The sequence below is a fragment of the Mauremys reevesii genome, unplaced genomic scaffold, assembly GCF_016161935.1.
Source record: "Mauremys reevesii isolate NIE-2019 unplaced genomic scaffold, ASM1616193v1 Contig20, whole genome shotgun sequence".
NCBI classification, from domain to species: Eukaryota; Metazoa; Chordata; order Testudines; family Geoemydidae; genus Mauremys; species Mauremys reevesii.
Window position 1 is genome coordinate 555405 of NW_024100827.1, and position 12575 is coordinate 567979.

General features: G+C 52.5%; 1 protein-coding gene across 1 annotated transcript in view; it reads left to right on the forward strand.

The window, feature by feature from the left end:
- Positions 1-12575, forward strand: part of LOC120393490 (nuclear GTPase SLIP-GC-like) — a 97639-nt gene that overhangs the window by 16429 nt on the left and 68635 nt on the right. The window contains exon 3 of the mRNA XM_039518080.1: positions 10343-10444. Coding sequence (XP_039374014.1) covers positions 10343-10444 — 102 coding nt within the window. The remainder of the gene's footprint in view (positions 1-10342; positions 10445-12575) is intronic.

A 12575-nucleotide genomic window follows, 5' to 3' on the forward strand; every position in this document is an offset into this window, starting at 1 on the left:
CTGTGAACATTGTTACATGCAGAGCACTGGACTCCAACCTTTTTAAGCACAAGATCACTTTTTGAATTTACGTGCAACCCAGGATCTACCCTGCCCCTTCCCCAAGGCCCCCACCCCGCTCATTCCATCCCCCCTCCATCCGTCACTCGCTGTCCCCCAGACTTTCACTGGGCTGGGGCAGAGGGTTGGGGTGCAGGAGAGGGTGTGGTCTCTGGGCTTGGGCCGACGGGTTTGGAGAGTGGGAGGGGGCTGCGGGTTGAGCCTGGGGCAGCGGGTTGGAATGCTGGAGGGAGTGAGGGGTGCAAGCTCTGGGAGGGAGTTTGGGTGTAGGAGGGGCTCAGGACTGGGGCAGAGGGTTGGGGGGCAGGTGGGGGTTCAGGATGCAGGAAGAGGTACGGGGAGCTGGCTCCAGAAGGGGGCTCAGGGTGCAGGAGGGGGTTTGTGGTGCAGGCTCTGGGAGGGGGCTCAGGGCTGGGACAAGGGGTTGGGGTACAGAAGAGGGTTTGGCATGCAGGAGAGGGTACAGGGTGCTGGCTCTGGGAGGGGTCTCAGGGCTGGTGCAGGGGGTTGGGGTGCAGGAGGGGGTGTGGGTTCTGGGCTCTGTCTGAGGGTTCGGAGTGTGGGAGGGGGTGCTGGGTTGAGCCTGGTGCAGGGGGTTGGGATATAGGAGGGAGTGAGGGGTGCAAGCTCTGAGAGGGAGTTTGGGTGTAGGAGGGGGTTCAGGGCTGGGGCAGGGGGTTGGGATGCAAGAGGAGGTACAGGGTGCTGGCTCCAGGAGGGGGCTCAGGGCTGAGGCAGGGGGTGCAGGAGGAGGTGAGGGGTGCGGGCTCATGCCAGGCAGTGTTTATCTCGGGCAGCTCCCGGTCAGCAATGCAATGGGGCTAAGGCAGGCTCCCTGCCTGCCCCGGCCCCACGCCGCTACCGAAAGCAGCCGGCATGTCCCTGGGGGCAGGCACGTGGCTCTGCCAGCTGCCCCTCCCTGCAGGTACCACTCCCACAGTTCCTATTGGCCACAGTTCCCTGTTCCTGATCAATGGGAGCACTGGAGCTGGCGCTGGGGCGGGAGCAGTGTGTGGAGACTCCCCTGCCCGTCCAGGGGCCACAGGGATATGCTGGCTGCTTCCAGGAACAACACAGGGTCAGGGCAGGCAGGGAGCCGGCCTTAGCCCCACTGCGCCGCTGGACTTTTAGCAGCTGACAATCTCCCGGATTGGCTGCAGTAGCCTCCATGAGATCGAGACCGATGCTGGGAGACTCCCAGCAAAACTGGGAGGGTTGACAACCCTAACTCATCCTCAGAGGCCCTACGATCGACCAGTCGATCGCAATCTACCAGTTGGTGACCACTGATGTAGAGGAACCGATCCCTAGGTGGTGTAGCTCGGCATACACTGATTTACACCAGTGGGAGATCTGGCCCAGGATCTCAGTGTTAACCCTAAGTTCTCACTTGTTCATAACTCTGAAATAGGAGATTTTCCCTGCTTGGCCGGAGCCCAGAGGGGAAAGCTGGAAGTGGTGAGAAAAATCCAGCTACACCGGAATAAAAGACCCGGCCCAGGTCAGCTGACTAGGGCTGAGGGGCCAAAAATTGCTGAGTAGATGTTCAGGCTTGGGCTTGGGCTCAGGGACCCTCCCCCTCACGGGGTGCCAGAGCTCAGGCTCCAGCTCAAGCCCAAATGTCTACACAGGAAATTTACAGCCCTGCAGCATAAGTCAGCTGACCCAGGCCAGCTGCTAGTCTTTAACTGCCGTGTAGGGACCAGGCCATGTCAATCTAGTTAAGCTGGGAGGTGCTGAGATACCACGGTGATGGGTGCCAGTGCAAAACCTCTAAGCCCAGTAGGGGGAAAACAAGAAAGTGTCCTGTGTCTGTCAGTCTTAGGCTTTGCACCGAGCAAGGGCTGAGCTGCTAAAGTCAAATCAAGGTTGAAACCTGCTTACGATCTGGGCTCGCTCCTCAGCCGGTACAAATTGGTGTGGCTGCACTGAAGACAGCAGAGCTCTGCCGAGTTAGCTGAGGACTTTGCCCCTGACATCTGAACTGTTTTCAACCCCGTTTCTTAGTAAAACTTGTTATAGTTAAGGTTGTTATAGTTAAGGTTAAAAGCAACAAAGAATCCTGTGGCACCTTATAGACTAACAGATGTTCTGCAGCATGAGCTTTCGTGGGTGAATACCCACTTCTACAGATGCAAGGGTTAAGGTTAATGATTGCGCCCAGGAGTTCTAGGCATTGACCAGAACCCCATTGTGCTAGGCGCTGTACAAATACAAAGAGCAAAACAACAGTCCCTGCTCCAAAGAGCTGACAATGTAAGCATAAGGCTAGAGACAACCATTAGAAATGGACAGATTGGGAAGCGCAATGAGACAATATTGTCTCATGAGAGGCTGCAGTTCCAGCACAGCAGCAGCCTATCTGCTGTCAGGTTTTTGCAGGCAGCACGGCACAGCAGAGCACTAAGGAGAACTTTGAAGGTGGTGTGACGAGGTTTACAGACCCCACACAGAGACAGAGAGTAAAGGAGCAGGACTGGACAAAGAGCCCCTGCGGAGCAGGCTCCAAATGGGGGATCTGCTGTAAAGGGGACCCTGACAGCCAAGTGCGGTTGAGGGGATGAGTGAAGGGGAGGCCATCTGAAGGGAGGAAGCCAGTTTGCTGTTTCTGGGGACAATGCAATGCACAGGAGAGGGTCTGGACTCTGGGTAAGAGCCAACCAGGAACATAGGGCCCTGATCTTTTCCCCTTCCCCACTCCCTGCTGAGGGAAAATAACTGGACACTAGGAGGGGAACTGGGGAATGCCTATTTGGCTGAGTGAGCTGCTGAGACTGAATGAGAACTGCCTGCTGGGGAAAGGGGGCAGTGGGCTACGACCATGCCCCAAACGGAAAGAGATCAGGAGGTAGGAAGCAGCCCCTGAGAGGTTGGCCAGGTGCACCAGGAAGAAGCAACGAGACATTCCACACCTCTCCCTCTTGGTCCCTGGGCTGGGACCCAGTGGTGAGGGAGGGCCTGGGACCTCCTACCTTCCCCACTACCTCTATCCAGGAGAATGCCGCTTCACTGGGAATTGACGGGCTGCAACTTAACTGTTAGTCCTGATGATTGCCAGCCAGACTTGCCTCTGTGGCACTCCAAGTACAGTCATTCTCCCATATAGACACTGCGAGTCAACCACACACATGCACACAGGACTAAAGGGGTGGAAGGATGGTTGAACCATGGCCTACCAACCTGTGAGTGAAACCTGCTACAGGTGGTGTCATGTTCCCCTGGTGTTATCTGGACCAGTGATCTGCTAGGTCACTCTAATCCTCGACTCTGGGATCCAGCCTTACCCTGCTCTGCTGTGTGAACCCCAGTCCCAGGCTGTTCACGCACAGCCTCTAGCATGTAAGCTGCTCCTAGCTACATGAGTGAGCACTTTTAGGCAGCCGCTGCTTGAATTGTGCAACCGAATGATACTAGCCAATATTTCCAGTCACAGACACAACCCTAGGAACCTCCATCTTGCAGTGCCAGTTATGCCCACTGGATGCTGCAAGCTTATATGAGTTGATCAATTTAACCAAGAGGAGTCTCTGACATGCTTCAAACCAAATGCATTGCTTCAGGTAGAGTAAACAAACAAATTTATTAACTATAAAGACAGATTTTAAATGAGTATAAGTCAAAGGACATCAACTGTGATTTGGTCAAAAGAAATAAAAGCAAAATGCATTCTAAGCTGATCTTAACACTTTCAGTGCCCTTACAAACTTAAGTATCAGAGGGGTAGCCGTGTTAGTCTGGATCTGTAAAAGTAGCAAAGAGTCCTGTGGCACCTTATAGACTAACAGACATATTGGACCATGAGCATTCGTGGGTGAATACCCACTTGTCAAACTTACAAACTTAGATGTTTCTCGCCACAGGCTGGCTGGGTGCCCTTCAGCCAGGCTCTCCCCTTAGATAAGCACTCCAGTCGCTTGGTGGTGGTATCTGTAGATGGAGGTGGAAGAGAGAAACAATGACAAACATCTCTCCCTTTTATCATGTTCTTTCTTCCCTCTTGGCTTTGCCCCCCACCCCATTCAGAGTCAGGTGAGCATTACCTCATCTTAGTCCCAAACGGACCAAGTGAAGGGGGGTGACTCACTCAAGAGTCCAACAGATCCTTTGTTGCTGCCTAGGCCAGTGTCCTTTGTTCCTGTGAGGCTGGGTTGGGTTTGTCCCATAAATGCCCTGATGAGGTGTGAACTGCCCCTCTGCTCCTGGAGAGTTTTGCCTGGGCTTGTTTTAAACCATGAGGACACATTTTCAGCCTCATAGCTATATACATGAAACTACAACCTATAACATTACTATAACAATCATGCTCAGTGCATCATGAGCCTTCCGAAGACACCCGACATGACAAACTTTGCATTGGATACCACACAATCATATTATAAGGATGAACATGTGGGTGCAGGGTGGTCCCCCAAGGTACAAAGTGTCACAGGTGGATAATGAGGTAGTTTTACAGATGTTCACACAGAGCTTCTCCCAAGCATGAGAGGCAGCATGGGAGTAAGGGGATTGTTTGGAAATTTAACAAGTTGGCGATGGAGGCTGACTACATGGGCCAATCAGAAGCCGGAGTCAACTTTTCAATACTGAACAAGGACCAAGGAATTCTAGAACAGTCAGCCTAACCTCGATACCTGGGGAGATAGTGGAACAACTTATTAAGCAATCAGTTTGTACGCACCTAGAGGACAATAGGGTTATAAGGAATAACCAGCATGGATTTGTCAAGAAGCCGTCATACCAAACCAACCTAATTTCCTTCTTGGACAGGGTTACTGGCCTAGTAGATGGGGGGTGGGGGGAGAAGCTGTACACGTGATACTGTATATCTTGACTTTCGTAAGGCTTCTGATGCAGTACCTTGTGACATAGTTCTAAGCAAACTAGGGAAATGTGGACTAGATGAAGTTACTATCAGTGCAAAACTGGTTAAAAGACCGTACTCAAAGAGTAGGTATCAATAGGTTGCTGTCAAACTGAGAGGAAGTGTTGAGTATGGTCCCACAGCAGTGGTCATTTACTAGTCAATATTATTATTAATGACTTGGCTAATGGAGTGGAGAGTATGCTTAAAAGCTGTGGATGACACTAAGCTGGGAGCGGTTGCCAGGGGCGGCTCTAGAAATTTGGCCGCCCCAAGCAGTCATGCCTGCAGGAGGTGCACCGGAGCCGCGGGACCAGCGGACCTCCCGCATGACTGCGGAGGGTCCGCTGGTCCTGCGGCTCCAGTGGACCTCCCGCAGCTGGGAGGGTTCACTGGTTCCGCGGGACCAGCGAACCATCCACAGGCATGCCTGCGGGAGGTCCACCCGAGCCGCGGGACCAGCGAACCGTCCGCAGTCATGCCTGCGGAAGGTCGACTGGAGCCACGGGACCAGCGGACCCTCCGCAGTCATGCCTGTGGGAGGTCCGCTGGACCCGCGGCTCCGGTGGACCTCCCACAGGCATGACTGCGGAAGGTCCACTGGATCCGCCAGCCGCCCTGCCGGCAAAATGCCGCCCCAAGCGCGCGCTTGGCCTGCTGGGGTCTGGAGCCGGCCCTGTGGGTTGCTAGTACCTGGAGGACAGGATTAGAATTCATAACAACCTTGACAAATTGGTCTAAATTCAACAAGATGAAATTCAGTAAAGACAACTGCAAATGACTTCACTTAGAAAGAAAACAGTGAAATGCACAACTACAAAATGGGGCATCACCAGTTAGGCAGTAGTACTGTTGAAAAAGATCTGGGTGTTATAGTGGATCACAGACTGAATGAGTCAACAGTGTGATGCAGTGGTGAAAAAGGCTAATATCATTTGGGGTGTATTAACAGGAGTCTTGTAAGTAAGACACAGGAAGTAAATGTCCCGCTCTACCCTGCACTGGCAAGGCCTCGGCTGGATCTTGTGTGCAGTTCTGGGCACCATGCTTTAAGAAAGATGTGGACAAGCTGGAGAGAGTCCAGAGAAGAACAAGAAGAAAGATAAACAGTTTAGAAAATCTGACCTGTGAGGAATGGTTAAAAAAATGGGCCTATTTAGTCTTGAGAAAAGAAGCCTGAGGGAGGACCTGATAACAATCTTCAAACATGTTCAGGGCTGTTACAAAGAGAAGGGTGAGCAATCATTCTCCATATCCACTGGAGGTAGGACAAAAAGGAAATGGCTTAATCTGCAGAAAGGGAGATTCAGGTTAGATATTGAGAAAGCTTTCTAACTGTAAGGAGAGTTAAGCACTTTATCATTTGTTAAATATACCTAATGCTACAGAGAAGGCAAGGTCAGAGAAAGGCACTTTGCACATGAACCAGTAGGTGGTGAGGTTTGTGATGGTCTTCAGTTCTTGGGCGAGTCCGTTTCACAGTCCCAGAGCACCCCAGGGAAAGTTCAGTCTGCTGCACAGATGAGGTTTGCTTGTAGAGTTAAGAGTTCCATTGGGGCAGAGGAGTGAAGTTATAGACCACGGTCTTGATCACAGAGCTTTAGAGAGTCCATTAGGTATCCTGGGACCAGGACATGGAGTGTCTTCAAGATGAGGACCAAGACCTTAAACTTGACAGGGCTTCATGCACAAGTCCATTGGGCTGGATGCAATGCATCCGAGGGTGCTGAGGGAGTTGGCGGGTGTGATTGCAGAGCCATTGGCCATTGTCTTTGAAAACTCGTGGCGATCAGGGAAGGCCCCAGACGATTGGGAAAAGGCAAATATAGTGCCCTTCTTTAAAAAAGGGAAGAAGGAGAATCCGGAGACCTAGAGACTGGTCAGCCTCACCTCAGTCCCTGGAAAATTCCTGAAGCAGGTCTCCGAGGAATCCATTTTGAAGCACTTGGAGGAGAGGAAGGTGATCAGGAACAGTCAACATGGATTCACCAAGGGGAAGTCATGCCTGACAAACCTGATTGCCTTCTATGATGAGATAACTGACTCTGTGGATATGGGGAAAGAGGTGGATGTGATATATCATGACTTTAGCAAAGCTTTCCATACGGTCTCCCACAATATTCTTGCCAGCAAGTTAAAAAAGTATGGATTGGATGAATGGACTATAAGGTGGATAGAAAACTGGCTAGATCATTGGGCTCAATGGGTAGTGATCAACGGCTCGATGTCTTGTGGGCAGCCGGTATCAAGCAGAATGCCCCAAGGGTCTGTCCTGGGGCCGGTTTTGGGATGGATTGCACCCTCAGCAAGTTCGCAAATGTCACTAAGCTGGGGGGAGAAGTTGATATCCTGGAGGGTAGGGATAGGGTCCAGAGTGACCTAGACAAATTAGAGGATTGGGCCAAAAGAAATCTGATGAGGTTCAAAAAGGACAAGTGAAGAGTCCTGCACTTAGGATGGAAGAATCCCATGAACTGCAACAGGCTGGGGACCGACTGGCTAAGTGGCAGTTCTGCAGAAAAGGACCTGGGGATTACAGTGGGAAAGAAGCTGGATATCAGTCAACAGTGTGCCCTTGTTGCCAAGAAGGCTAACATCATTTTGGGCTGCATTAGAGCATCGCCAGCAGATCAAGGGAAGTGATTATTCCCCTCTAGTCCGTCACATCTGGAGTATTTTGTCCAGTTTTGGGTCCCCCACTACAGAAAGGATATGACCAAATTGGTGAGAGTCCAGCGGAGGGCAACGAAAATGATTAGGGGGTTGGGATACATGACTTACAAGGAGAGCCTGAGGGAACTGGCATTGTTTAGTCTGCAGAAGAGAAGAGTTATGGGTGATTTGATAGCAGCCTTCAACTACGTGAAGGGGGGTTCCAAAGAGGATGGAGCTCGGCTGTTCTCAGTGGTGGCAGATGACAGAACAAGAAGCAATGGTCTCAAGTTGCAGTGGGGGAGGTTGTAGTGATGTCAAAGACTGACTGGTGTGGACCTCCTCCTGGTCATCCTGGGAATTAGCTCTTTCCCAGCCTTGGCGCGCCCGCTGCCCTCCTGTGGCTCACCTGCCTCAGGCCCCCTTGTCCCTCCCAGACCCTGGTGCCCTTTATCTCAGGGTTCTGCCCCAGCAGTACCCACGCTCTGGGTCTCCCCTCCCAGTTGAGCCCCCACCTCTCTACACCCACCTTGCCTCACTGGCTACTGCCAGTTGTCATCTAGCCCCCTCTCACTCATCATGGGCAAGGGGGGTTGGACCAGCTGCCTCTGTCTATCTCTGGGCTGCACCTCTGTAGCCCCAGTAATTCCTTTGGCCTTATCCAAGGCCTCAGCCTGGGGAGTTGCCAGGCTGGAGCTCCCCAGCTCCTCTTGCCTTTCCCCAGCCCTGCTCTGTGTCTGGTACCCTGCTCCCAGGCAGCCAGATCCTTCTCTTTCCACAGCTAGAGAGAGACTGACGCAGCTCCTCCCTGAGCCCTTCTAACAGGGCCAGGTGTGGCTGCTTCCCCATTCAGCCTAGACTTTCCACCAGAGCGGGGTAACTGCCCTGCTACAAGCACCCCCCCTCACAATACCCACCCTGGGGGCAGGGGGCACTCTTCCCTTGGGCTCCCCGAAGCTGCGCCTCTAGGGCCGCCCGCTTCCTTTCCGCCACCTCCCACCTTTTGGCCATTTCCCGGGTGTTCATCTCTGCCTTTCGGCAGACCTGCTCCGCTGCCTCCAGCAGCGCCCGCAGGTCTGCATCCCCCTGACCCTCCAGTTTTAGGGTCTGGGTTCATTGGTGGCCTGCTCCTTGACCACCTGGGTCCCGACCTCTTGCTGGCCCACTTGGTCTCAGTTTCTTTATTTGCAACCTGCTCGGCGACGGTCTGGGTCCCGACCTCTCACTGGGTCCCCTCCATCCCTGTTGCTGCCTCCGCCACCTCTTGTGGGTGTCCAGCCATTATTCCTGCTGCCTCCACCTTGTCCAGTTTTGCCTCTTCCAGGTCCCCAGGCACCTCCTTTGGCCACCCCTCAGTTCCCTTCAGGGGGCAGTGCCTCCTAATGTGGACCAGTGTATGGCAGCCCCAGCAGGCTCCTGCCTCTTTGCTGCCCTGGGTCTCTCATGGTCCATCTGGGGTCCCGCCCTCTCACTGGGACTGACCTGGCCCCTCCGTGTCAGGCCTGGGCACATCCACTGCATGTGCCCTTGTCGCCCGCAGGCCCAACATGTCTGCAGGTGCCTGGGTTCCCTCACCCGGTGGATTGTCTTCGGGACTTGCCCCTGTTCCTGCTTGGGGTGAGGCGCCCTACCCCCACCCCAGTAGGGACAATCCCTTTTTAAGTGTCCCCCCCTTTTACATGCATAACAAGCCCTGCGTTCCATGCCCCGCCTCTGGGCCCTGGGGCTGGGCTTCTTCTCAGGTTCTCGGCGGTTCCTCCTGAACTCTCGCCTCAGCAGTCTTAACAGGGCTCACTGCCTTCCCACCAGCTGTCCCAACTGCTCCTGGAGAGCCCACTGCACCTCCCAGAGTCCCTTTTGGGTCTCCCATATCCCATGCAGCAGGGATCCCCTTTGCCACTGGGGGTCATCAGCCCCCTTTCGCCAGGGTGCTGACGCCTGTCCCCAACCAGGTTAGCACCTGGGGCCTCTGCAAAAACAGCTCCAGTATACCCAGGATCCATCGTCCCTTCCTGTAGCTCAGCACACCTTGCCTAGTCTTCACAGTCCCCTTGTATCAGGAGTGGAGTGCCCGTGCCTGCATTCTCCACCATGTGTAGCAAGGTTGAAGCCTTTTTCTACCAGAGTGGGGTAACTGCCCTGCTACAGAGGTCAAATTGGATATTAGGAAACACTGTTTCGCTAGGAGGGTGGGAAGCACTGGAATGGGTTCCCTAGGGAGGTGGTGGAATCTCCATCCTTAGAGGTTTTTAAGGCCTGGCCTGACAAAGCCCTGGCTGGGATGATTTAGTTGGGGGTTGGTTCTGCTTTGAGCAGGGGCTTGGACTAGATACCTCCTGAGGTCTCTTTCAACCCTGATATTCTGTGATTCTATGGGAAGCTAATTTAGGGAGTGGAGAACAGGAGTTATGAGCTCATGGTAGTGTGCGTAGTTGAGGCAACACACTGCTGTGTTTAGTACTAGTTGGAGTTTCCTAAATGCTGAAGATTTCAGGCCCAGGTTTATTGCATTTCTGTAGCCCAGCCAAGAGGTGACAAAGGCATGAATAACCGCAGCCAGGTCTTAGTGTGTGTACAGCACCTAGCGCAGTCTCGGCCTCTAGTAGTACTGTAATGCAAATAACAGTGCTGGGTTTATACCAGTAAATGGGTCAGTGTCTCCGCATGCCATCTGTACTGAACCTCAGGTCCTTTATTAGTGAGCCGTGTAGCTGGTGTCCATCTCTAGCGCAATCACACTAACAAGAAGGGCCCTTTTAATCTCAAAAGGTGCTGAGGGGGAAGATATAAATGAAACACCTGACAAGAAAAAGAGGAGTTTGGACAAGTATCGAGCATTCGGACCGAAAGAGCAAGAGTTGCTGAAAACCTGTAAGTATGAAAAATTGCCCCCAGTCCCTGCTGATACTGGGGAGCTGTGCCCGGGATGTGCCTGAAATACACAGGGCTTTGGGGAGAGGGCAAAATTGGACCCAGCCCTGGCTGTGGTTGAGGGTACAGAAGCCGCTTTCCCGCCCCAGGGATAGGGTGCAAGGCTGCGCCAGCCCATGTCCATGTGGCTGCTCTGTGGCACCTGCAGCAGGGGAGGATCAGGGCCGCAGCACCCCATGGAAGTTGTGATGCTTCTCAGGGCACACAGGGCTGTGAGTCAGTTTGTTGCCACCTGCTTCCAGCGTGAGGGAGTCTTGTGCCAGCTGGGTGTTAGCACTATAATACGACCAGCCTGTCAGCCACTCAGGCACTCTCCTCTGGGATACACCAGCCCTGCCTTTGCCCTGCAGGCTGACAATAGTCACATGCCAGCTCCTGTGTGCCTTCGAAGTGTCCCACTGGTCACTGGATACCCACAGAAATCCCAGATCCTCTGTTCCCAAAGGAACAATGTATCCCAGTTTTACCTTAGCCCACCGCTCCTGTACCATGCACAGCTCTTGAGTTCAATCATAGTTAGGGCCCTTCCAAATTAACGGACCATTTTGGTCAATTTCACAGTCATAGGATTTTCAAATCATAAATGTCATGAGTTCAGCTATTTAAGTCTGAAATTTCATGGTGTTGTAATTAGAATCATAGAAGATTAGGGCTGGAAGAGACCTCAGCAGGTATCTAGTCCAATCCCCTGCTCGAAGCAGGACCAATCCCACTAAATCATCCCAGCCAGGGCTTTGTCAAGCCTGACCTTAAAAACCTCTAAGGAAAGAGATTCCACCACCTCCCTAGGTAACCCATTCCAGTGCTTCACCACCCTCCTAGTGAAATAGTGTTTCCTAATATCCAACCTAAACCTCCCCCATTGCAACTTGAGACCATTGCTCCTTGTTCTGTCATCTGCTACCACTGAGAACAGCCGAGCTCCATCCTCTTTGGACCCCCCCCCCCCTTCAGGTAGTTGAAGGCTGCTATCAAATCTTCCCTCACTCTTCTCTTCTCTTCTTACAGACTAAATAACCCCAGTTCCCTCAGCCTCTCCTTGTAAGTCATGTGCCCCAACCCTCTAATTATTTTCGTTGCCCTCTACTGGACTCTCTCCAATTTGTCCACATCCCTTTCTGTAGTGGGGGGACCAAAAATGGACACAATACTCCAGATGTGGCCTCACCAGTCCTGAATAGAGGGGAATAATCACTTCCCTCAGTCTGCTGGCAATGCTCCTACTAATACAGCACAATATGCCGTTGGCCTTCTTGGCAACAAGGGCACATTGCTGACTCATATCCAGCTTCTCAACCACTGTAATGCCCAGGTTCTTTTCTGCAGAATTGCTGCTTAGCCAGTTGGTCCCCAGCCTGTAGCGGTGCATGGGATTATTCTGTCCTAAGTGCAGGACTCTGCACTTGTCCTTGTTGAACCTCATTAGATTTCTTTTGGCCCAATCCTCCAATTTGTCTAGGTCACTCTGGACCCTATCCCTACCCTCCAGCATATCTACCTCTCCCCCCAGTTTAGTGTCATCCGTGAACTTGCTGAGGGTGCAGTCCATGCCATCCTCCAGATCATTGATAAAGATGTTGAACAAAACCAGCTCCAGGACAGACCCCTGGGGCACTCCGCTTGATACCAGCTGCCAACTAGACATCGAGCCGTTGATCACTACCCATTGAGTCCGATAATCTAGCCAGCTTTCTATCCACCTTATAGTCCATTCATCCAATCCATACTTCTTTAACTTGCTGGCAAAAATACTGTGGGAGACGGTATCAAAAGCTTTGCTAAAGTCATGATATATCACATCCACCTCTTTCCCCATATCCACAGAGCCAGTTATCTCATCATAGAAGGCAATCAGATTGGTCAGGCATGACTTGCCCTTGGTGAATCCGTGTTGACTGTTCTTGATCACCCTCCTCTCCAAGTGCTTCAAAATAGATTCCTTGAGGACCTGCTACACGATTTTGCTGGGGACTGAAGTGAGGCTGACCGGTCTGAGTTCCCCAGGTTCTTTCTTCCCTTTTTAAAAGATGGGCTATATATTTGCCTTTTTCCAATCGTCCAGCACCTCTCC